Below are 26,373 nucleotides of genomic sequence, written 5' to 3'. Positions count from 1 at the left end.
CTCGTATTTAGATGCACATGTTGTACTTCAGGAGTCCTGGACTTTATCTTGTCATTCCTCCCAGTGTCTCACATTCAAATGCACAAAGCAGAAAATTACTATTGGCTAAAAATTAAACACATGGTTTTTCTGAAATGGAGGTATGGGGAAGGGAAATTACGATGATTTCCCTTAAGATGATTTAATAGATCATCTTTAAAAGAGAAATGGAAGGAAGAGAATGGAAGAAAACGAGTAGAAAGAAGCAAGCTGGGAAAGAGTAATTGTAATAATTTTATAAAAAGTAAGCAATTACAATCTCCTAAAAGGAGATTGTCTTTTTTCTGGATTTTATATACCATGAGGTGATAATTTCTGATTATCCATCATTCAGTGCAAACTTGCCAACTACAAATGCAGTTTATAGCAAATCTGGAGTGTTGTAAAGCTAGTCTCTTAACTTCTGGGCATTATCTCCTTAATCAAGTCTTCTCCGTTTGACCAAGAAAACTGAAAAACTGACCTCATTTCAGTTTTGTGAAAGTATATAACACTAACTAGAAAAAACTCTCACTACTTTGTGAGAATAATACCAACTATCTTCACCAAATATTTTATATGCTTTTAAAGTACTGAAAGGGTATTCCATGGTTTTCATAAATTTATATCCTTCATGAAAATTCAGTATTATTTGCTTTCAAATCTCTATCCGGATATTTTTATGTGGATATAATGTTAATGTACATAAATAATGTGGTGTTTATGCCCAAATAGTAGTTGACTAAGAGTTAGCAGATTTTAATAGATTTTTAACTTACCATTTCATTGAATGTTGGATTCCTAGTTTTTCTTGAGATTTTGGTTTTACGTTTGGATGTTTTGTGGGTATCTGGAAGTAGGTATGTTTTGACATATGGATTTGGGTCAGCCCCATCTTCAGTAACCTGTAAAGAAAAGCATTCCCTTTAACAGTAATGCTTCCTACCACAGAATAGGTTTCTTCTACAATCATCATTACTTGTAATCACTCACAAGATCTTTGATGTGCATCACCATGATGAAGAGAGTACCATTTCGGTAAGAGATAGATAATTTCACTGCTCCTCCTATTTGGCCTTGAGCAGGACTGAAGGAACCTGCATCTGAAAATACAAAGATGTTCATTTTTATGCGATGTTGCTTGCAGTGGTTCAAGCTGCAACGAAAGTGTTTGCTTTAATTCCCGGATCCTCACATGTTGGAGAAAATCTCATTCTCACTGGTTATAGACAGTAACCCCACTGTCATTCCACCACATCCACAGAGAAGTTACAGGCTTGCAGGTCATAGGGGAGCCATGAAGTATCAATAAAGAAAAAAACAATCTCACCAGCAGACCTAGCTATTCCTTCAGCTTTCTCATCACGAAGTAAAGGGTGGAAAAAGGTACAAACAAGATCACACTAAAGTGGAAGAGAAGAAAGGTTCATTAATTTAAATATTATGCAGCACGCAAAAAAGTGTGTTATTATTTTTCAGTTAGGATAGTCACCTCTGCTACATCCATTGATGCACTCATCAAACTCTGTAAATAATTGTTTAATTCAATTTTTCTCTTGGCTGCTACGTCTTTTACGTGTGTTCGCCCTAGAACCATTCTATTAGGAAAGCTACAAAAGAAAGACAAAAAGAAGTGGGATTTAAGTAATTTCATTTGGGAGTATTTATAGAATCAATACTCAGAAATACTCTTTTATACACTGAAATAGAAAATGGAGCCTTAAAAAAAAAAAAAAAAAGAAAATGGAGCCTTAATTCACTATAATTTTTTGATTTCTTTTCTAAGTACTGGAGATGAAACAGTTCAAGTATACATCATCCTTTTATGACTTTGGTACAAAAGGAATATTGTTTTGTTAATACACTATATTTATTACTTGGAGAAGGCAATGGCACCCCACTCCAGTACTCTTGCCTGGAAAATCCCACAGACAGAGGAGCCTGGTAGGCTGCAGTCCATGGGGTCACTAAGAGTCGGGCACGACTGAGCGACTTCACTTTCACTTTTCACTTTCATGCATTGGAAAAGGAAATGGCAACCCACTCCAGTGTTCTTGCCTGGAGAATCCCAGGGACGGGGGAGCCTGGTGGGCTGTAGTCTATGGGGTCGCACAGAGTCGGACACGACTGAAGTGACTTAGCAGCGGCAGCAGCATATTTATTACTTATTTCCTACTTATTTCTTCTCAAGATTAACCACTCACAAATATGCAGATCTTATCCTCCAAAACAACCGTTATTCATTAATCACAACTATTGTAGATACCAGTAAAATCCACAAATGCCACAGAGCTCAAATCATCTTAACTGCTAATTTTGGTGGCAACAGAAAAATGAGACTGCACGTGGAAATAAACTCATACCCACTTTTCTGCCTCCTTACTTTTGAAATCTAGTCTGAGAACAATGTGAATAATTCAACACAGGAATTTACTGGTCATTACCTACATTAAAAACTGAAGGTTTCCAAAGGGCATCAAAAACAAACCTAAACACTATCATTTTGATTACTGCAGTGTCTCAATTTCTTATTTTTCAGAGAAGCTCAGTATGACCACAATAATTTAGAAAGCTAGAAAATCCTATATTTTAAGATCGTGATCATTCATTCATTCAAGAAAAACTTAGTTCCTTGTTTATGTCTTGTACATATTAGGCTCTTGTGATACCAAGGAAAATTAGTCACATACAGTCCATAGTCACACATAGTCCATTTTATAGTAACTTAACACAAAGCTTTTGACCTGTACTTGGTAATAAAGAAACTGTTTCCTATTAAAACAACATTAACGAACAAGAATGAGAACATACCCTGGTAACTTCCAAAGTGGAAAAATAATACTGAGCTTATTGTGAAGTTCCTGAAACTCATCAAATGTTCGGAACACAAATGATGGCTCAAGCTGTCCATCTCTCAAAATTCGGACTACATAAATCTGAAAGGAAATCACATCCCAAACATGTTAAATTTATAATATAACCTTTCTTGATAGAAAATTTTCAGCTTGATCATTATATGTACTAAGGGGTCTTCACTTTGTAATATGTATGTCACAATAGAAAATAACAAATATAAAAACCAATGTATTTAATTACCTTCTAAGAGTATCTTTTACTATTGTCTAAGATAAATAAGAATTGGAACGTGAAAGGCATTCTATTTCTCAGATTAAATAAATGTACTTTCCAAACTTATAAGTGTAGTGCATTTTCAATGAAAATATTAGCAAGTAAATTCATTAAGGAGAGCAAAGGAGACGGCAAAATATAGTGTGACAGGGAGATGGGGAAAACCTGTTTTACTGGATATTTAAACTGCATTATAACATACTTTACAGAGTAAAATACTGGTGCACAGAGTCATTTATATCTACAGACGACCAGAAATAAATTCACGGATATAACTCAGTATATTTAAATAAGATATTATAAATCACTGGGGAAAACAATGAATTATTCAATTAAATGGTGTCCTAAAATATTCTGTGAACATATAAAACTTTACTAATAACAGCTGAAAATCAAAATACTAGTGAAGTCACTTTCTAAGCTCTATCAATTTGTCAAAAATTTAAAGACTGACAGTACTGTAAATATTATCCAGCAAAAATATTAGCACAAAAATAACAGCAAAAAAGATAGTAATGCTATACTATTGAAGGGGGAAAAAAAGTACACTGAAAGATTCTGTTTTGTTCAAAAAAACAAACTTTATGTGCATATGTTATAATACTTCGTCCCTAGAGAGTGGAATGAGAACTTAGATTTTTAATTTATATACTTCTATATTGGTTGAGTTTGTTACACTGAGCAAGCTTTACCTTTGAAATTAAGAACAAATTGAAGATAAGGAGAAAAGTAAAATAGCATCACCCTTTCAGTCTTGTCTCTGAAAAGAAGAGTAACATTGGTCCCTCACGGTTTTGGAGCAAATTTACCAAGAAATAAACACCAAAAAACAGTTTAGGGATGCTCCAAGTACATTTAGGGGTTTGGGACCATCCATGGAAGAAAGAAGTATGAAAAGAACAAATGCTTGAACTTTAGCAGAGTCAGTGAAGGAAGTAGGAGAGAACAAGACTGCATGCATGAGTCTCTACTGATACCAAACCAAACTTACGTAATGTTTATCTGGATTGTATTTCTTATGATAAGTGAAAACAGAAACTTCTTTGATTCGACCATCTTGTCTAAAGGAGTATGTTTTGGGTGAAAATGAAAGGATCGGCTCATCATTGGAAGGAAGACCAGAAAAACGCAACTGAGCAAGGTTATGAATGAAGAAGTTAAACTTTGTGGCAATGCTTCCCAAACTTGATTCAATCAGTCTACAAAATAAAATGTGTTAACACACTGAGAAAACATTCTCATTTAAATAAACAATTCCATTCCTTTTATTTTTTTTCATTCCTTTTAAAAATAGTAAGTAGATTCTCACTTTGTCAGGATTTCCTTTGCCCCATAGGCCAAAAACCTGTTACAATGTATCTCACCCCAACAAAAATACTTTAGCACAGGAAAGTCTCCATTCCATCTCATCCCACTGTCTCTAAGAAATGATGCTTGGATTTCTTAAGCTCTGTGGGGTCCAATACTAATTTTAAAAGCTATTAGGGAGAGAAGATGGTTGGTATAATGCCAAAAGACGGTTCATTTATTCACTTTAATAAATATGGAAGGCAGCAACTAAACAGACATACAAGAAAGCAACCAAAGTAATCCAAAATTCCAAAACCCCATTCTATCAAATAGTTGACTAGTAGAATCTGGTATCTTATTCCTTCTTCAGAAAGTTATCATTTCTCTCAGTTGGAAAAAGAAGTTTTGACAAGACGCAGAGTTTGGTGGGGATAAATTTGGAAGGCAGGCCTGAATAAATCATTTTAGACAAGCAAAGGAAAACAGAATAAAGGAATACACAAAGAAACAGTGTCAAAAGAAACTCTCTTGTGTGAGGGAACCTCACACAAAAGAGTTTGTCCTTGTTAATGGACTGAATGTTTGTGTCCCCCAAAATTCATATGCTAAAGCCCCAACTCATAGGGCCTTTATGGAGACAGTGTCCTTATTATAATGACTTTCTTCCTCCTTTCTCTTCTCCTTCCTCCTTCATGCGAGGCAACAGCGAGAAGGCAGTCAGTCATCTTCAAGCTTGAATCCTTACCAGGAAGCAAACTGACTAGCACCTTGATCTTGGACTTCCCAGCCTCCAGAACGATGAGAAGATTCATTTCCTTTGTTTAAGTCCCCTGTCTATGGTATACGGTATATTGGTATGGCAGGCCAACTGACTAACACTTAATGCCTGCTTTACAGTTTGGCCCAGGGGAGCCAACAAGTCTCAATAAACAAAACAAAACTCATCAATACCTAAATTATCAACATTAGTCTGGAAGGCTATACAAAAGTCAGCTTCCTTCAATTCAACTCAGCCCAGACTCATGAGACTAGGGAAGTCCAGCCCAGTGTATGCTACTTCTTCTCCACTGAGAGGAAGAAGGCAAGAGAAAAAGGAAAGAAAAGAACATGAGCCTATGCGCTCCTTCCTCCCTTCTGTGGCATTTAATGAGGTGGTATCACCAGTCTGTGACCAACCTGGTCACCAGATGTGTAGAACATATTTGCCTACAGGAAGATTTTCTTTAAAAGTAATAATCACAAATTCAAATGCCAGTCACTGGAATATGTGTTTCAAGCACTACATCATGTAATAACAATTTAACAGCAGTGTCCCAGAGGTCACTGTTTTAAGCACTTATAGTACCCATGAAAATTGTTATAGCAGAATCCTAAAAGATACAGTGGTATAGATATCATTTTAGGAAAAACCCTTGTATCCGGCACTGTAGAAAAAATGTTTTGCAAAAACTGTTCATAAATGGAATGTTTAGAATTAACATCATATATATTCTAAATATAAGATCATATTTTGAGATAAATAATCTGGGGGGGGGGGCCACACTGTACGTCTTGCAAAATCTTAGTTCATTGAACAGGGATTGAAACCAGGTCACCACAATGAAAGCACTGAGTCCTAACCACGGGACCACCAGGCAAATTTCCAAAACAAATGGATTTTTTAAAGTGCTATTGCCAATCCTTCACATTTATTCAGTAAATAAACTTTTGAAACAAGCTTTTGATAAACCTACTACTTGCTTATTGTAAATCATAATTTTTTCTTAAGTCAGAATTTTGATATATAGCATTTGTTTAAACTAAGGAAAACAAATCAAAGCTAAACAGGGTGTGTCTTCTCTAATATACTTAAATTATACCTTACCTAGTAAAGAAAATTGTAGCTTCTGCATCTGTAGTTTGGGGCTGAAGTGCATCTCTAACATATTTCAAATCCTGAGTACTTGTAAGTTCTGGTAACCCTGAAGGAATCATCTATATAAAGGAAAAAGAGCTTGTGACTCAAATTTTTTACAAGTCTGTTCCGCACCCCTCCCTAAAAGCTGGCCAAGTAATCAGAAAAAAAGCAAATAAATGACTCAGAGTTTTGAGGAGTTTGTTAGTATTTTAGGGACCTAAATCTCTCAGAAATAAGAAGAGTCTTGGCCAAGGAGGTCAACTCTTGGAAGTCACAGTCTATGGAATAAAAACTATGAAATCCAAACCCTCTGTGTAGTCTTCCATTTCTATATCAATTTCAGTCACAATAATCATAGGGAGTTTTTTTGGCTTGTTCTAAATATACATCCAAAAAAACACAGAAATCTTAAGAGCACAGCTTAATAAATATCCAAAATCTGAACATATACAGGTAAAGACAAAAAATATTCACCAGCATCCCATATGACACTCACAGGGTCCCTTTCAGATACTATTACCGCTCATCCCCAGGGTATCCACTTGAGGGTCTTTTTTTTTTTTTGCATGGACATATAAATGGTGTCTGGCATATTTCACATGGCAACATTTTAAAATATTTCAGTAGTAATATACCTGACATTTAAAACCAGAATAAATTTTATTCCAAAAATCACATAATATCTATCTTTAGATACTGAAACATGGAAGAATTGATACAAAATTAATTAAATGCTTGTAAATAACAGAGTTACCAGTGAAAGGAGGTTAAGAAAGAGGTTTGTTTGCTTTCTTATCAAGTTGTAGGCTTGACAGCAGAGGTCCACAAACAATTGGAAACGAATTGTGGGCTTTTCACCCCCATTAATGACATATGCCATGTCAGAGGTCAGCACAAAAGGAGCCCGATCCCTATTTTAAAAGTACAAAAGAAAAGAAAAGAAAAGAAAGTATACACAAAGTATTATTTACAGAAGATATGCAAATAAGTGCTATTGCTATTACATGGTTACTGAACTAAAGCTACCTGAGCCATAGCAATTTCTTGCCTGGAGAATCCCAGGGACAGAGAGCCTGGTGGGCTTCCGTCTATGGGGTTGCACAGAGTCTAACACGACTGACGCGACTTAGCAGCAGCAACTTAATATCAGGAAGTTCTGATTTTACATAATTCTAAAAAATTCACATTTCAAGGAAAGCCATCATATAATCTCATTATTTGGGTAGAATTTATATATGATATTTTCCAAGGTGATTATCAGTCTACACACAACCAGAGATCAAACAGTACATACAAATGAATATAGAGAAAACTCTTCTGTTTGTTGCCATTATACAATTGGGAACATTTCTAATAGGTACCCTAACTAGATAAGACAAAATACACCTTAATTCATTTCAACAAAGGTTACACACACATACACATTCTTCTCTACTACATGGTAAACTCATCTTTTAAAACCTTTTTCATCCCTAGTTATGCTAAAAGGGAGCAACAAGGCAAAGAACAGCAAGAAAACTTTTTTTAAACTGAAGTTTAGTTGATATAAAATATTACGTTACATGTATAAAGTGATTGATAATTTTTAAAGATTCTCCATTTATGTTATAAAATATTGGCTATATTTCGTATGTTGTACAATATATCCTTGTAGCTTATTTTATATGATAATAGTTTGGGACATTAATTTGTGAAATAGGAAGTGCCTCTATTTTCTTTAGCAATAATAACAATAGTAGTACCTTTTGAAGCTACCAAACATCTGGGCGTGGCCCAAAAACTTTCCAAAGTCAATATGAAACATGTGTCCTGTGCTTCGAAGCATTATATTGTCATTGTGTCGATCACAGATGCCTAAAACATAGGTGGCTACACAGCATCCAGCACAAGAATAGATAAAATTCTCAGAAGCCTATAATAAAGATAAATTATCTTAGGAAAGATAAAATTATCTTAGGAAGGAAAAATAAAGGGAAAATAAAATTATCTTAGGAAAAAGATTATTTTTAAAGGAGGCAGAGTTACAAAGATTAAAGTAATTTATCACTCATTGAAAACACAATTCTATTCTTTCTCAATAGTTTGTAAACTGGTTTATGGTAACAGATACCAGTTTTTCAAAAGTAAACACCCTTCTAAGAGTTATTGCCCCTTCTGTCTAGCTTTTGTTTCACAGCAGGTAGAGATTCTGCCAATCTCTACTTAGGGTATAATTTGCCTTTGAACATCTTTTAAGCATCATGTTTGTGGAACCCTGCTCTTCACAGACTCTGCTCTTTACCACAAGCTGTTTAACATTGGGACAAAGATTAATCTAAATAAAGGAATATTTTTTTCCTTTTTTTGGCTTGTAGGAATGGCATGTGTAAAGAAAGTAAGCTTATATCTTTAAACATCTAATAATACGATGAGTGTGTTTTGTCGTCATCAAGTTTCTCAAAGCTGGAAGAACTTTCATTTTAGCCCTGCCTGTCCTAGGGATTAAATTAATAATATAATATCACATAGAAGGATACATTGTATACAATGCATATTTTAATATAAAGCACATGTTGTTGTTCAATCACTTTGCAGCCTCACAGAGTGCAGCACATCCCACTCCTTTGTCCTCCACTATCTCCCAGAGTTTGCTAAAATTCATATCCATTGAGTCAGTGATACTAATCTAACCATCGCATCCTCTGCTGCCCCCTTCCCCTTTGCCTCCAGTCTTTCCCAGCATCAGGGTCTTTTCCAATGAGTTGGCTCTTCACATCAGGTGGCCAAAGTATTGGAGCTTCAGCTTCAGCATCAGTCCTTCCAATGAATATTCAGGATTGATTTCCTTCAGGATTGACTGGTTTGATCTCTGTGCAGTCCAAGGAACTCTCAAGAATCTTCTCTAGCTTCACAATTTGAAAGCATTAATTCTTTGGCACTCAGACTTCTTTATAGTCCAACTCTCAAATCTATACATGGTTACTGGAAAAACCATAGCTTTGAGTATATGAACATTGGTGGGAAAAGTGATGTGATTAAAAGTGATTAAAAAGCTTTTTAATATGCTGCCAAGGTTTGTCATAGCTTTCCTTCCAAGGAGCAAGCATCTTTTAATTTCCTGGCTGCAATCACAACCCGAGTGATTTTGGAGCCCAAGAAAATAAAAATCTGTCACTGTTTGCACTTTTTTCCCTTCTATTTGCCATGAAGTGATGGGACCAGATATCATGATCTTAGTTTTATTAATGTTGAGTTAAAAGCACATGCATTTATTCTCAAGACACCACATTTCTGAGTGAAAGTCATAAGGCTCTACATGCTCATGGGATTAATTTTATTCCATAACTCCCTAGAAATTATTAGTGATGATGATGATGATGATGATAAGAGCATACGTTTACACAGCACTTATCACAAACCAGGCACTGCACTAGTCTCTCTCTACATACACACACATACTATTTACATTAATGTAAATAAGTATTTAGATCATTCTTTTTTATAAGATTTTAAATGAATTCAATATGATATATACACACACACATTCATATAAACTGTGTGTATGTGTGTATATGTACATATTAAATTCATTTAAAATTTTACAATGGTGATGTAAATACTACTAATCTTGCCATTTACGCATGAGGGAAACTGAAGAAAACAGAAATTATCTATCTGCCCAGGATTACATCATTGTTAAGTGGCAGAATCAAGATTTAAACCCAGGCAATGAGATTCCACTGTGTTATATTCCCTCTTACTAAGCAAAGCACATAAAAGAGCCAAGTGCATAAAATCCACTTAAAACATGGACAGGGGAGTCTGGCATGCTGCAGTCCACAGAGTCGCAAAGAGTCAGACATGACTTAGTGATTGAACAACAACAACTTGACAATTATTTTGTGTCAACTTATCCAGAATCACAGAGCTATTATTACTATAAATAAACACTGGCTTCTTGTCCCAAACTACAAGAGAGAGCTCTTAAATAGTGTAAAGACCAACAGAGGACAAGATTTCTGTAATTTACTTTCATAGGGTCAACAGGTAGCATTGGTAGCAACAGGTAGCATTTGTACATATCTATCTGCAAATGTAATATATTATTGATTTGACATAAACTAGGATCTCATTAAAACTAAGATCTGTATCACCACTGAAAGTCTTCTTGAGTCTTCCTTAGACCAATATAGGATTGTTAGAAGCCTTATGTGCTACGAGATTTCCCTTTCCTATTATGTAATTCAAAAGTATACTAAACAAAAACTTGATGCCTCCTACAGGAAGAATATCAATTACAGAATTTATTCTATGTAGTGCTTTACATATATTAATTCATTTAATTCTCACAATTATCTTATACATTATTTTTTACAGTCATAATATATACTATACTGTTTTATAGCAAAGATCACTGAAGCACAAGAGGTTAAGTCAACGGATCCTTACAGTTCGTGAGTGACTTGGGACCTGAATTCAAGCTCAGAGAGCTTGAATCTTCTTCTACTTTTACAATCTTCTTCTATTATCATATTTTCATGAAATACAACAGTCTGGGTTATAAAAATACCTCTGGTTTTGCTGGCCTCTAAATATATGTTTGGAATTTTTTCTTTTTTTGTAATTTAGCATTGGTTTCACTCAGATCCTTGCCATTAAAAGCATTCTGTTTTTTATTCTTTTCTTTACTTGTAGAAAAATACTGTTTTCACAACTTAAAACTGAATGACTAGTCACAAGAGCTGGAAAATGAAAGTACTTGAGAATATGGAGACTAGTTAATTACCTTTTCATATTCCTCTTCAGAAGGATTGTATTTCCTCAGCCACTCAGCAAGCGGTTTATCTTTGAAGGATCCAGTCACACCATATTCCACTTGGATTTTCCTGAGGGTATCTGAAGCAGGAACTAGCTCCACCATGCCTTTAGCAACAAAACATTAAGACATGTGAAAATGTGTCCCTGCAAATGTACAGCTTTCGATGTTTGATGTAAGATACCAGTTTAGAATAATCATTTTTAAAAAATCAACTCTGGCAGCCCATACTAGAAAGTGTGAGCAATCAAAATTATCAATATAAAAACCAATTTTATTTTCAGAAGTACCCAAGATATAAAACTGAATTTGACTATTTGAGACTTTATATCTGTATATCCATGTGATACTCCCACAAAGAGTAATAATTTTAATTACAAACTAGGTAAAACTGATTCCACTAATAAAGCTACTTATAAGATACATGCTGTCCCATTTCAGCACAAAAGAACCTTCTCTGTAGTGCGTATCCGGGCAATGTAAGAGTGTTTCAGAGTATAGGAAGCCCTTTCAAGAGAAGAACAGATTAAGATGGTCTTTGTGATGTGTCTGAGTCTCAGGTTACATGTTTTCTCTTCCTTACTGAAATGTAAATGCTGTACTTATGTAGAAAAGTTTTTAAACACAAATCCACATAGAGAACTGTACCTTTTGTGTTTAAAAGAAAGACTATTATGCATGTTGGAACATACACAAAATAGTCTCAGAAAGAGAATTCCCTGGTGGTCCAGTTTCACTGCTGGGGTCACAAGTTCAATTCCTAGTCAGGGAACTAAGATTCCTGTATGCTGGGCGATATGGCAAAAAAAAAAAAAAGTAGTCTCATAAAGCTATGTAAATGGTTATATTTTGGGGCCAGGCTGCCAAGGAGGTGTGGGTGAAAACTAAGATTTAGACTCCAATTTATTCTATTACAGGCTATATGAGTATTTTACTGTATGTGTATACAGAATAAAAGATACAGATACAGAGACCTACTTTGAAGAAAGGACTAGATATAACCAAGAAGGCTAAGGCCTGAAGGCCATTCCGAAAGAAGGCATTTAAAAGAAAGCATTCAGGGCTAGGTTGTAACCCCAGTAGTATAGTCACACATGGCAGAGTGAATTCATTTGAATCTTTTATGTTGCTTAATTACATCATCTGATTTATAGTTCACAGTGACATTCTTTTTCAATGAATACCTGCATCCTGATTTTATGAGTATGATTTGTCAAATTTTTAATATACATACAAATTTCTAATTTCTTTAACAAATATACACACATACAAACTACTATGTACAAAACAGTGGATAAAAGTTCATAATGATACAAAGTACAATTATCCTCTAAGGGAACTTAAAATGAATCCAGCAGAGAAGAGGCAATGTCTGGTAAGTATCAAAGACAACTGCTGAACCTGGAGAAAGGAGGATTACTATACACTGATTATTATAGGCTAAGGTGCTTGTTAAAAACTTCAGGTTTTAACCATGTGAATGTGGTTTCTTCATTTGAAAAATAAGGACACTGAAAGATAACACAAATGAAAAGCTTTAGCACAAGGCAAGGCACAAGGTAAGCACTCAACCATCAGTTGGAAACAACATAAAGGGAGGAAGTTCACTGCCTACAAAATTACACAGAATTCCATAAAAAAGAAGAGTTCAACTATATGAAATAAGTATGGTGACAGAAAAACTAATCCAAGCAAATGACAGGCTCTTATTGAGCAATCTCTCTTGATAAAGTGACTTCCATTTCATAAGATGTACTGTCTTGCAAGATTAGGGCTACTCATTGAGTTATTATTGAATATCAACAAGAATTCTTAAATAGACTTGACTGCCCCTTTTTTGAGGAATTATTCTGACCAGGGATCAAGCCTGTGCCCCTTGTAGAGGAAAGGCAGAGTCTTAACCACTGGACCATGGGGGAAGTCTCTGACCTGATTTCCTTTTGATAAGATAAAGTCTGTACATTCTAATATGGTTGAGATCACAGACCAGCATCAGGACCGTTAGAGCATGAACACTCTGAGCGTTATCCAAGGGGAAAAAAAAAAAAAGACTACATCTAACAGATTTACCTCGATCTCTGCCAGTTGAGAGACATTTGAAAATTACCATCCTCAGATCTAGTCCTTCTTTAAGCCAGATCTTGTCCATAATCTTTATCATTTGTAAAGCTAACATATCTTGCCGAAGATCTTCACCAACCTTGAAATCAAGGAAACAAAATGAAACTCGTACATTTCCAAAAGCCTTAATAGATTACATATAAAAAAGGGGGGAGGAGTGGGGAGAAGGGAATAGAGAAAAGAGTAAAGAATGAGACAAACCGAACCACTTTTTTATTCTTCTGCAGCATCCCAGAGAAAGTTACTTAACTTCTTTACGTCTCGATTTCCTGATCTGTACACTTTAAAAGACTAGGTTTTACAGTATGAGTATTATATTCAATTTTTTAAAAGGGCAATATGGGTGATCTTTTTGATGATCAAAATATTTCATATCTTAACTATATCGATGTCAATATCCTAACTGCAATATTGTACAAGATAATATCATTGTGTAGAGGGTACACAGGATTTCTGTGTAATTTCTTAAAGTGAACTATGAATCTACAATGATCAGTTTACTTTAAAAAAAAGTTAACTCTCCAAAAATGAATTCCAACTGGAATTACATTTAAGTTTTCATTTTCTTCTTAAATTGGATAAAATAACTTTAAAACACATAATGATAAATACATTTTTGAGATGAGCCAAGAAAATTACGGGGGAAAAAAAAGAGGTAATTTGCCTTAAAAAAATTACGATATACAAAATTACTGTATTCAAAAAGATGAGACTGTTTTAGGAAAAGGCAAAGACATCAGTAAAATAAAATGGAGTCCAAAACCAGATCTGAGTATATGGGAACTTGCTATATATATCAAAGGTAGTTGACTAATCAAACTCATTGAATTAACTAAATCTCTACATTCTTTCCTAAAAATAATACTAACTGTGACTGCAACAAAGAAAACTTTGATTGCTAATGCATGTGTGTGCATGCTCAGTTGTGTCTGTCTGACTCTTTGTGATCCAATGGACTGTAGCCTGCCAGGCTCCTCTGTCCATTGAATTTTCCAGGCAAGAATACTGAGTGGGTTGCCATTTCCTTGTCTAGGGGATCTTCCTGACCCAGGGATCGAACCATGTCTCTGAAGTCTCCTGCACTGGCAGGAATATTCTTTACTACTGCCCCTTTACCATGCACCTGGAAGCTCTGATTGGTAACAGATTCCCACAGGTAAGTTACATGTTTTCAGAAACAGTGCCAGTTCATAGTTTTGCAATTTTACTCTGCACATCTCTAAGGTGTACCATTTACATCATAGTCTGGGTGAAAGGCACTACCTGGAGCTGTGATATACTTAACTAGCATAAGATGGCCATATGCAGCAGCTCTAGCCCAGAGTTGCCCTTGTTCCCAAACCCATTTGGAAAGAGTTTATAGCAGTAATAATTTTTCACAGTTATTCAATTTCATTTAACACTAAATAAAATTACTTTTGCAATTCTGAAAAAGGAATGTGAGAAAAGAATTTTTAAATTACAAACAAACAAACAAAGTCACCTTATTCTGCTCACCTTAAACATGACATTAATTTCTTCCCCCAATGGATCAGCATTCACCATTGTGACTTTCAAGGGCACAGCATTAGAACTGAAGAAGGAACACGACTACAAATACAATATGTTAAGCATTAAAATGATAATACTGAAATAAAAATAAACTGAACAAATTCATTAGCAGACATCAAATTTAAAATTAAACTGGTTAAAAATAAATAAATAAATAAATAAAATAAAATTAAACTGGTTAAAAAACTAATTTAAGACTGTAAGAGTAATTTAAAGAAAACAACAAACAAAATCCAAAGGGAAAATGTAATCCCTGCTACACCCACCTTCAGTGACATAATTACACAACCCTGTCACCCACTGTTATAGTCCAATGAAGAGTAGCCATATGTCAACTTAAAAAAAAAATTAAATCTGAGACTCCTTTCAAAACAACAGACTCTAATGGATGAATTTACTGGTTACTTTTGCTGAACACAAGTTAGAGAAAAATCCACTATTTGTATTATTATTAGCCCAATTAAAAATACAATTACTCAATTTTGATATTACAACTACTTTTTAATGACTCTAAAAAGTGTTATAAACCTTTGAAGAGTCCAAGTGGCCATTCACAAGGAAGGTAAAAAACTGCCTACCTGTGGCTAGGGAGTTTTACCACTGGAATTATAACATATGCAACTATTATACCACAGCAAAAAATAATTTATTTCAAGTCAATAAATAATTTCATTCTGTTTTGTTCAAGAATGGTAATTAGATAGGCATATACTGAGATAAAAACAGACTTTACACAAACACACAACCAGAAGTACTTATAACCAACCTACGCACTTATAACCAACCCACGCACTGCACTTGCCTTAAGCATACCTGCCCACCTGCCTTTTTATTACACAATATTTGAAAATGTAATATGAACTAAAGTATTTTATGTCACCTTAATATTTAATTCTTTTGCCACAAGACTTGGATTGAGAGGAAGACGGCATTTACTTCTTAGAAAAAAGGACTGTACTCGTTCCATACTCCTTTGGAGGATAACCTAGTTAAAGAAGTTGATATTGTAAGTACATAATGAAAATGAAGACCTATTTTTCAGACAACAAAAACACGATGTGGACCCAATTTTTTAAATGCCCAACTGTCATGCAGTCAAAAACAGCTGTTGCTAAAGAAAGTTAATATACTATAAAAATAAAATTTACAGCAAAGACTATAAACATAAGGGGGAAGTACATATGTTCATATTTAACATATTCGTTAATACTGACAGTCAAATAAACAAACAGAAACTAAATAATAACGAGATACCAATTTTTATCTAATAGACGAAAAATTTAAGATAACATTTAGTGCTGGCAATAGGGTTGGAAATAGATACGTTCATAATCTATTGGTGGGGAGTGGGGTCTTCACTGGTTAAGTTTTGTTTTTGATATTGCAATTTAATATAAACTATTATAACTGAAAATGTATATAGCTCTTGACTGAATTATTTCATCTGTAGGATTATCCTATAAAGGAATACCAGCAAAGGGACAAACACTTACACATTCAAGTTCATCACAGAACTGTTCAGGAAAAGAAAAAATGTATAAACAACCTGCACAGATGTAATGGTTCATAATTTATGCTACCGTACCTTGTAATACTATGTTCTCATTATTAAACAAAAAGTATAGTTGTATGTACTGACATGAATTCTCCAAGTCAAAAAAAAAAAGCAATTTACAAATAAAAAAACATCATTGCTAAAAGAAATTAAAGGTCAAAGATATCCCACGTTCATGAACTTTTAGACTTATTAATTACTAAGATTGTGATATTTCCCAAATATTGATCTACAAATTCAACACAATCTTTATCAAAACTTCAACTGCTCTTTTTGCAGAAATGGGAAGGCTGATACTAAAATTCATATAGCATTACAAAGGACTTCCAAACAGGCAAACAATCTTGAAAAAGAAAAAGTTGGAGGACTCACACTTTCTGATTTTAAAACCTGCTACAAAGCTATGTAATGAAAAAAGTATAGTGTGAAGACAGACATATAGATCAATGGAACAGAACTGAGAGTCCAGAAATAAACTCATACAACTATGGTCAACTGATTCTCAACTAGGGTGCTGAGTTTATTCAATAGGAAAGAACAGTTCCTTTAGCAGATGGTGCAGCAACACCTGGATAACCACATGTAAAAGAATGAAGTTGGGACGCTTGGCTCATAGAACAAAGCAAACAAGCAACAACAAAATAACCTCAAAATGGATCAAAGACTTTTAAAAAGTGAACCTATAGAACTCCTAGAAAACATAAGTGTACATCATTGTGACCTTGGATTTGACAATGAATTCTTAGATAGGACAAGAACAAGTAAAAGAACAAGCAACAAAAGAAAAAAAAAACAAAAAGATACCTTAAAGAATGGGAGAAAACATTTACAAACAGTATATCTGAGAGTATCCAGAATACATAAAGAACTCTAACATTCAACAACAAAAAGACAAACCAATTAAAAAGGACTTAGAAATTTCTCCACAGAAGATATACAGATGGCTAACAAACACATGAAAATAAGCTCCAAATCATTAGACATTAGGGAAATGCAAACCAAAACCACCATGAGATGCCACTTCACATTCACTAGGATGACTATAGTTTAAAAAAACTAAAAATAAATTTTGGTAAGGATATGGAGAAAATGAAACCCTCATTTGTTTTTTTGTTATTCATTCACTAAGTCATGTTCGCCTCTTTGGGAAGCCATGACTGTAGCCTGCCAGGCTCTTCTGTCCACGGGGTTTTCCAGGGCAGAATACTGAAGTAGGTAGCCATTTCCTTCTCCAGGGGATCTTCCTGACCCAGGGACTGAACCCATATGTCTCCCGAATCTCCTACATTAGCAGACGGATTCTTTACCACTGAACCTTCATACCTTACAAGTATTATACCAGAATCATAAAATGGTGAAGCTACTTTAGGAAAGAGTTCAGTGGTTCCTCAAAAAACACAGAATTACTATACGATACAGTAATTCTACTCCTAGGCAAAGTGAAAACAGATGTTCAAACAAAAAAAAAAACACACAAATATTCACGGTAGCACTATTCAGTAATAGTCACATAATAGAAACAAGCTTGATGTCCATCAACAGATGAATGGATAAAAAAAATGTGCTATTATTCACACAATGGAACACTATTAGATACACCTGCTAGAATATAAATGAATCTTAAGCTTATAAGCATATTCATTTGAACTTCTTCAACAGTAGCATCAATTCATACTTTTATTACTTTTATAATCACAAAAAAGTTAAAAAGCAAAACAATGAGAAAGAAACTCGAGAACAATTTTAATCGGAAAGAAATTTATAAGCATGGAAATGAAAGGGAACTGAGTTAGGATATAAAATATCTTTTCCAATAGATTTTAAGCAACCTTTGAATTCAATCTGCTTAAGACAGCATAGATGAATTCTACTGGATGTCTACTGAAAAAGAATAAAAGCTTAACTTGTCAGTACTGCAAAGATTCTTTAACAACAAAACATTTATGTTCCCTCTGTGGGTACATACCTGTCTGGCTGATCCACTAGCCTGTCTTACTTTTTCTGCTACTCCTCCTAAAAGCTGTACAAGCTTTGTCTGCTTCAAAAGTTCTTCTCTGAGTCCTTTTCCTCCTACTGAGAGGAGAGCACCCAAAACATGTTCATATCGGGCACCAAACTGTGCATCATGCAGAGCATCCTTGAGGAGCCTAATACAGCAAAATATTGATGTCAGCCACTTCTAAGAACTAGATTAATGTCTCTCAAAAATTTATTTAAAAAGTTTAATTTGGGGTATCTAGGAATTAATTTTAAGCTATACAAGCAAGAAAAACTCTTTCAATATTACAGAGCTCTAACATGCCAAGTAATTCTGAAATAGAGGGTTCTGTTACTTCTGGTTTTATTTCTAAATACATAAAAACTTAGCTTCTTTACAATAGTCACTCCAATAAAACACCTGGTATCAACAGCAAATGGTCTGAGCATACTGTTTAGACTTTGAGTGTCATTTGTATAAATAATAGGAACAGAAATAAAGTACTTAAGAAAATTTAAATCTTACCAATATAAATGGTGTGCTATCTGTATATTTCCCAACGCTCTGGACAGAAGGAAGTGCACTAATGAACTATTCAAGTAAATTTCATATTTCAAAGCCTACATGCAAAGAAAAATAAGAATGAGTAGTTGTCAAACCCATACTACATTGTTAGGATAAAATTATCAAAATATAAACTATATAAATCAAGGATTACTCTTGTTGAGGAAAGATGATACTAATAAAAAATGAAACAATTAATTTAGGTGAAATTAATGAAATCAAGCAGAAAAGTACACTGACTTGGGAATAACATTCATTAGCTATGTTTAAGTGGCCAATTTAAAAAAAAAGAAAGAAAACCTCAAGTCTGGTTTATTCTGATAATTAAAATTCTAGGTACCTATATATATAGTATTCAAGCAAGGCAGCTGACAATAGTAGAAAAAATTTCACACTAAATTCAAATGCAACGCACTTTAACATCCCAACTGAACGAAAGTATTCAGTACTTTTAATCAAAACAGAAAGGAGATCCCTTAGCAAGATCCCTCCCTACTCATAAAAACTGGAGAGAGCGTAAGAAGGGTAGATAACCTAGTAAAAAACTCACCTGCACAAACTGTGGAAGAAGATCTGTTAGCTCATCATCACTGATGGCCTCAATCCAGGTCACAGCTAGGGACCTCACTTCCTGATCAGCAAATCTAGAAGCATACCACAAAATCAAGATTCGACGATGATTTCTAATGAACCTATTTTCCCTGACGACACAATCTCAATTTATTCCTGACAAAGAACGCTCAAATAGCTATTGAAAAGCAATGTGTTTCATCTTTTTTCTTAGGAAAAAATCATATTGTCCTATACACAAATACAATTTTGTGACTGTTTAGAAACCTTTAAGATCATGAAAATAAATTCTGACCCATATCATAAAAATAAAACAAATTATTGAAAATTTACAACCTCTCTAGATTAGTTTTCAATGATATGATATCCCTTTTTAATAACCTCAACACAAAAGATGTGTTTATAGAAATATGCATTTACACATTTATATGACACTGCTTTCACATTAAAACAAAGGGAACTAATCCTGTAAATAATATCTTGCCAGAAAAATTGACAACAATAAAACAGAACAAATAAATTCAACCACAGCTAACTTACTTCGAATCAAGAAGCTCCAAGGCAGTTAGTGGATGCAATGGAGGCCACTGCTGAAGCAATGAGTAAGTTTTGGCAAGATTAACCCATTTCCAGTTTGGGGCACTTGCAAGTACTTTAGGAAGACAATTTGGGTGTTTCAGGCAATAATAACGCTTCTCCCACAAAAAGGCTTTATCTTCTTTAGAAAGTCTAAATACATAATACAATTAAATAACTTTTCAGTGATACCATAATGACAGTTATAATCTCAATGATTAAAAATACAAAGCAGAAATTCATTCCTTTTAGGACAGCTACTTCTTGGTAGAATCATTAATACTAATTTGGGATAGAAAAACGCAATGTACATCAAACACCACTAATGTACCCTAATTTGGGGGATAGAAAGAAATCATTCTGCTTTGAGAGAAGAGTCTTAGTTAAGAAACTGAAGGATAATTCAGCCTAATAAAATTTATTGAGCTCTAACCAGATGCCAGGCACTAGAAATTAGAGTTGAATAAGGAGAACCTACTCTAAAAGACAGCAAGGATTTCATCATTTTATACAAGTAAAATCAAAAGTCATGTCAAAATCAAATACTACTACAAAATTTTAGACAATGAATATAGAGCTCATTTGAGGAATATTCAAAATAAAAACCTGTTTTGGAGATTGCAATTTACTCTTAACGACAAATGTTTACGTGAATGAAATATTTCACTATTTCACTACCTATCTATCTACCTTTGTGTTTATAATCCACGCAATGAATTGAAATGTATTCATTTCATGTGGAGTATGAAGAAAAAAATCAAATACTGTAAAAAGGCACACAATTAGGTTTCTCTCCTTCCAGTTCCTCTCCCAGTGACAACTGCCTCACCTAGTATATTCTTCCAGAGTTAGTCTATTTTTATAGAAGCATATACAAAGGTGCATATATCGAATTCTTCTTTCCTTTATGTTAATGGTAACATGAAATTAAAAGACGCTTACTCCTTGGAAGGCAAGTTATGACCACCCTAGACAGCATATTAAAAGGCAGAGACATTACTTTGCCAACAAAGGTCCATCTAGACAAAGCTATGGTTTTTCCAATAGTCATGTATAGATGTGAGAGTTGGACTACACAGAAAGCTGAGCGCCGAAGAATTGATGCTTTTGAACTGTGGTGTTGGAGAAGACTCTTGCAAGTCCCTTGGACTGCAAGGAGATCCAACCAGTCCATTCTAAAGGAGATCAGCCCTGGGTGTTCATTGGAAGGACTGATGTTGAAGCTGAAACTCCAATACTTTGGCCACCTGATGAGAAGAACTGACTCACTGAAAAAGACCCTGATGCTGGGCAAGATTGAAGGCAGGAGGAAAAGGGGACGACAGAGAATGAGGTGGTTGGATGGCATCACCGACTCAATGGACATGAGTTTGGGTGGACTCCAGGAGCTGGTGATGGACAGGGAGGCCTGGCGTGCTGCAGTCCATGGGGTCGCAAAGAGTTGGACACAACTGAGTGACTGAAGTGAACTGAACACACTATACAAACTATCCTACTTGCTTTCTTCATTTAATATCTTATATATTAATAACAGCCATAACTTCATTCTTAATAGTTACATAGCGATATTAGATAAATGTACCATAATTTAACCCATTAATGAACATGTATATCCATTTTACAACAACCCAAAGAAATACTGCAAGGAATATTCTTGTCTCCACAAGCAAATATAAAAGGGTTTTCTTTAAAATAATACTGTAACTGGAAGTGGAATTGTTAGGTCACAGATTATGGACACTGTGGCCTTAACAGACTGCCAAATTGCTCTCCCAAAACTTTCAGAGTTCTGCCCACAGTGTAATTCCTGTTTTTCTGTATTCTATCAATATGTCATATAATGAGACATTTTAATTTTCAACAATCTGACGTGTGAAATGGTAGCTTGTATTACTTTAAAACTCTTTGATTACTGAGAGGCTAAACATTTTTTTCAGACGTTTAAAAGGGTTGTATTTCTTTTCCGAAGAAAAACCTATTCATATTCTTTGTCTACCACTGTGTTGTCGGTTTTTCTACTTACATAAAAAGGTTCTTCATATATTAAGGAAATAGATTATAGTCCCCAGTCTGTTATTTGCATTTGATTATGCATAAAGTTTGACTTACACAAATTTCTAAATTTTATGCACTTATATAGTCTTTTTATACAACTAAAAACAGAAAAATAAAACTTTCCATATCAGGAACATTGCTAAATCATGAACTAAATCAGGACATTTAATAAACCATTAACTTGAACTTTACATTGTAAGAGATAATAAGGCAAGAGAATTAAAGGAGCATACCCAAGTGATGAGTCTCTGTGAAGAATATCAAGAAGTCTCCCTTTCACATCACTCTCCAACGTTTCTAAGTTGTGTTGCTGTATAATGCTTCTGTCCACTTGAGGAGCGGTATAAATGATATCAAACGTAGGAGAAGGAAAATCAACCTTAAAAATCAACAGAAATTGATCAAATTACAGCTGAAAAGTCCACATATTTGCTACATTTACTTATTTTTGATTTGTCTTAGCCATAATGGTGAAAATATCAAATATTAAATTAATGCTTCTGTCCTTTTATTAAGAGTGATTACCGTTATTAGTACTTCTCAATAGCACATATATTTGTGGGATTGGTATAAATGCATCTTTTACTATTTCTCAGAAATAGGAAATGGCTTATTAACACTTAAATACAGATCCTAAGATCTAAATAAGATCAGTTAGGCTTCTTTAGTAACAACTGAGACCATGGTATACATATATTCTTTATAAAGAAATTAAAACTTAAACGTCTCCATGTGTCAGCAAGTATCATTACCTGTAACACTATTCTTTCCATCACATATCCTTTTTTGGGGACTGTTCCAGGAATAAGATTTGTATGTGATGAAGTCCAAAGATACAGAAGCTTAGTTCCACATGTTAAAAACCTTCATGAATGTAAACAGAAGAATACTGTGGTTTTCATTTTAATAATTAATTAAAAGCTCACAACACATGGTAATGTATTTGAAATGTTAATAATCAAATATTTATTAAACATCGTCTATATAGAAAGAACATATTAGAAGGAGTCACTCTCTATAGTGTATTTTCACTTTAGGTAAATGTACTGAAGTATGGAAGTTAGAACAAAATAAGGGAAGATGAAATGGGGCTTGGGACAGAAGCAAAGATGGGTAAAGTCTCAGAGTCACCTGTCCCCAAAACAACTTCTATAGGACAGTGTTTGAACATCATCTACAGGGAAACATATCTCAAGGTGGTGGTTTGGATTTCATAACCACTCCTTGAATTCTACCATAAGAATAAAAACACATGTCAAGGAAACTAGTATCTACTTTGTGTCAAAGTATGGATTGTTCCAGATGAGAAGTTTAACCTGTTTGTGACCAGGGGTCAGCAACCTTTTTCTATAAAGGGCCAGACAGCAAATATTTGGGGTCTTCTGTGGAGAAGGAAATGGCAACCCACTCCAGTATTCTTGGTCTGGAGAATCCCAGGGACAGGGAGCCTGATGGGCTGCCGTCTATGGGGTCGCACAGAGTCGGACATGACTTAAGCGACTTAGCAGCACTAGCAGCTGGGCTATACAATCTCTGTCAGACTCAACTCTCCTATTACAGGGCCAAAAGAAGCCATGAATAATACATTTTAAAACTGTGTGCTGTGTTCTAACAAAACAAAAAACAGGCAGTGAGCTGGAGTACGCTGACCCTTGCCCTAAACTACCAATTTATAATCTACTGAAATTAGAAACACACAGATGAAATTTCTGAAAAATAACATGATATATAAAAGTAGGAAACTATAAACTTCATCAAACTTTGTTCATTTTATTCAAATAGTAAATATCCTTTCCAAAACTAGACTCCAGTTTACGTTTTCTCTAGCAGATTAACAGCTTTTAAATTTTTGGCACAGGAATTCCCTGGCGGCTATGAGACTGTGCTTTCACTGCAGGGGACCCAGGTTCGAGCCCTGGTTGGGGAACCAAGACCCTGCAAACTATGTGGGGTGGCCAAAAAAAAGATCTTCACACATTATATTCTATCTATTCTAGAGCCACCCTCACCATCAGCTAGATTATCTGTAGGCAAATTCTGATTATATCACTTTATTTGTATACACTTTTATGAGTCTCCAAATGATAAATACTGTTATTTAAACATAATTACAACAAAATAATTAAAAATAACTACTTGTAAGTTATCAGGTAGGGACTTCCCTGGTGGTTTAATGGTTAAGAATCAGCCTGCCCATGCAGGGAGGACAGGGGTTTGATCCCTATTCTGGGAAGATTATACATGCTATGGGGCATCTAAGCCCAGGCTCAGCAACTACTGAAGCCCACACACCTAGAGCCTGTGCTCTGCAACAGAAGCCACTGCTATGAGAAGCCCACGCACCACAAGAGTAGCTCCTGCTCACCACAATTAGAGAAAGCCTGTGCACAGCAACAAAGACCCACTACAGCCAAATAATTAATAATACATTAATAAAAGGTATCGGCTATACAGTCAGCATTCAAATTTCTCTGAGTGGCTCTAAAAAAATTTTTAACAGCTGGTTTGAATTAGGATACAAGCAGGTCCAACATGTGTGTTGGGTGATATGTCTTTTTAAGTTATCTTTTAAGTCAAAGGTCAAACTCCAGACTGTCACCTGCTTTTGTAAGTAAACTTGTATTAGAACAAAGCCACATTCATTCATTTACATGTTGCCTATCACTGCTTTTGTTGTTGCGACAGAGACTACATGACCTACAAAGTCTCAACTACTTCTGTCTAGTTCTCTTTACAGAAAGTTAACCAACTCTTGTTTTACCCTATACATTGTTCCTTTTTATCCCATTACTTGTTGAATAATCCAAGTCTTTTGTTGTGAAAACTTTTCTGTATCCTGGCTTTTACTGACCGCATTCCCCTGGTATCATTTTAGTATGTCCCTTTATCTCCCATGTTTTCTGTAATATTTCGATCTAAAGAACTGAGCTGATTGAAGGTTAGTAATCTGGCAAGAATACGTAATGTTTTACAGCTGGAATTGTATACTACTAATTCCTGATGCATCAAATAAAGCATGCATTGTTTGGTGTATCTCTCCTTCTGTGATGTTAAGATAATCTGTTCAAGTGCTATCAGTCTAAACCATTTATTATAAAGTTCCAGAAAAGTTAATCACAATGGTTTCTTAACAGGCATTAATAAATCATTACTTAAATCATGAGGCGACGGACAGCACAGAAGCACGGCGGAGAGGAGTTACCCCACACCCAAGGCCAGGGGCAGCGACCGAGAGCGCCAGACTGTGACGGCGCAGGAGCGGCAGAGAGGAGCTACCCCACGTCCGAGGTCAGCGGCGGTAGCTGAGAGGAGCAACTCCACATCCAAGAAGCAGCAGTTGTGCCAGCACAGGAGGGCTGAGAGCAGCTACTCCAAATTCAAGGTCAGGAGGGGCGGCCGTGAGGAAATACCCCTCATCCAAAGTAAGGAGCAGAGGCTGTGCTTTGCTGGAGCAGCCGTGAAGAGATACCCCATGTCCAAGGTAAGAGAAACCCAAGTAGGTGTTGTGAGAGAGCATCAGAGGGCAGACACACTGAAACCACAATCACAGAAAACTAATCAATCTAATCACACGGACCCCAGCCTTGTCTAACTCAATGAAACTAAGCCGTGCCCTGTGGGGACACCCAAGATGGGCAGGTCATGGTGGAGAGGTCTGACAGAATGTGATCCACTGGAGAAAGGAATGGCAAACCACTTCAGTATTCTTGCCTTGAGAACCCCATGAACAGTATGAAAAGGCAAAATGATAGGATACTGAAAAAGGAACTCCCCAGGTCAGTAGGTGCCCATTATGCTACTGGAAATTAGTGGAGAAATAACTTCAGAAAGAATGAAGGGATGGAGCCAAAGCAAAAACCATACCCAGCTAGTAGAGGTGATGGAATTCCAGTTGAGCTGTTTCAAATCCTGAAAGATGATGCTGTAAAAGTGCTGTACTCAATATGCCAGCAAATTTGGAAAACCCAGCAGTGGCCACAGGACTGGAAAATGTCAGTTTTCATTCCAATCCCAAAGAAAAGCAACACCAAAGAATACTCAAACTACTGCACAATTGCACTCATCTCATACTCTAGTAAAGTAATGCTCAAAATTTTCCAAGCCAGGCTTCAGCATTATGTGCGTGAACCGTAAACTTCCAGATGTTCAAGCTGGTTTTAGAAAAGGCAGAGGAACCAGAGATCAAATTGCCAACATCCGCTGGATCATGGAAAAAGCAAGAGAGTTCCAGAGAAACATCTATTTCTGCTTTATTGACTATGCCAAAGCCTTTG

At 35.2% G+C, this 26,373-nt stretch overlaps 1 protein-coding gene across 1 annotated transcript in view; it reads right to left on the bottom strand.

Moving 5' to 3' along the window:
• Positions 1 to 26,373, bottom strand: part of PIK3C2A (phosphatidylinositol-4-phosphate 3-kinase, catalytic subunit type 2 alpha) — a 107,040-nt gene that overhangs the window by 3,297 nt on the left and 77,370 nt on the right. The window contains exons 14-32 of the mRNA XM_010830530.1: positions 22,852 to 22,963; positions 22,333 to 22,478; positions 20,009 to 20,197; positions 19,449 to 19,542; positions 18,860 to 18,954; positions 18,323 to 18,503; positions 15,682 to 15,786; positions 14,748 to 14,840; positions 13,200 to 13,329; positions 11,100 to 11,236; positions 8,077 to 8,246; positions 7,089 to 7,245; positions 6,302 to 6,411; positions 4,139 to 4,346; positions 2,830 to 2,954; positions 1,511 to 1,628; positions 1,349 to 1,421; positions 1,012 to 1,121; positions 798 to 923 (exon numbers count right to left, since the gene is read on the bottom strand). Coding sequence (XP_010828832.1) covers positions 798 to 923; positions 1,012 to 1,121; positions 1,349 to 1,421; positions 1,511 to 1,628; positions 2,830 to 2,954; positions 4,139 to 4,346; positions 6,302 to 6,411; positions 7,089 to 7,245; positions 8,077 to 8,246; positions 11,100 to 11,236; positions 13,200 to 13,329; positions 14,748 to 14,840; positions 15,682 to 15,786; positions 18,323 to 18,503; positions 18,860 to 18,954; positions 19,449 to 19,542; positions 20,009 to 20,197; positions 22,333 to 22,478; positions 22,852 to 22,963 — 2,479 coding nt within the window. The remainder of the gene's footprint in view (positions 1 to 797; positions 924 to 1,011; positions 1,122 to 1,348; positions 1,422 to 1,510; positions 1,629 to 2,829; positions 2,955 to 4,138; positions 4,347 to 6,301; positions 6,412 to 7,088; positions 7,246 to 8,076; positions 8,247 to 11,099; positions 11,237 to 13,199; positions 13,330 to 14,747; positions 14,841 to 15,681; positions 15,787 to 18,322; positions 18,504 to 18,859; positions 18,955 to 19,448; positions 19,543 to 20,008; positions 20,198 to 22,332; positions 22,479 to 22,851; positions 22,964 to 26,373) is intronic.

This window comes from Bison bison, unplaced genomic scaffold, assembly GCF_000754665.1.
Source record: "Bison bison bison isolate TAMUID 2011002044 unplaced genomic scaffold, Bison_UMD1.0 scf7180017864518, whole genome shotgun sequence".
In the NCBI taxonomy this organism is placed as follows: Eukaryota; Metazoa; Chordata; class Mammalia; order Artiodactyla; family Bovidae; genus Bison; species Bison bison.
The sequence above is the reverse complement of the archived record's forward strand: the minus strand, read 5'-3'. Positions and strand labels throughout refer to the sequence as shown.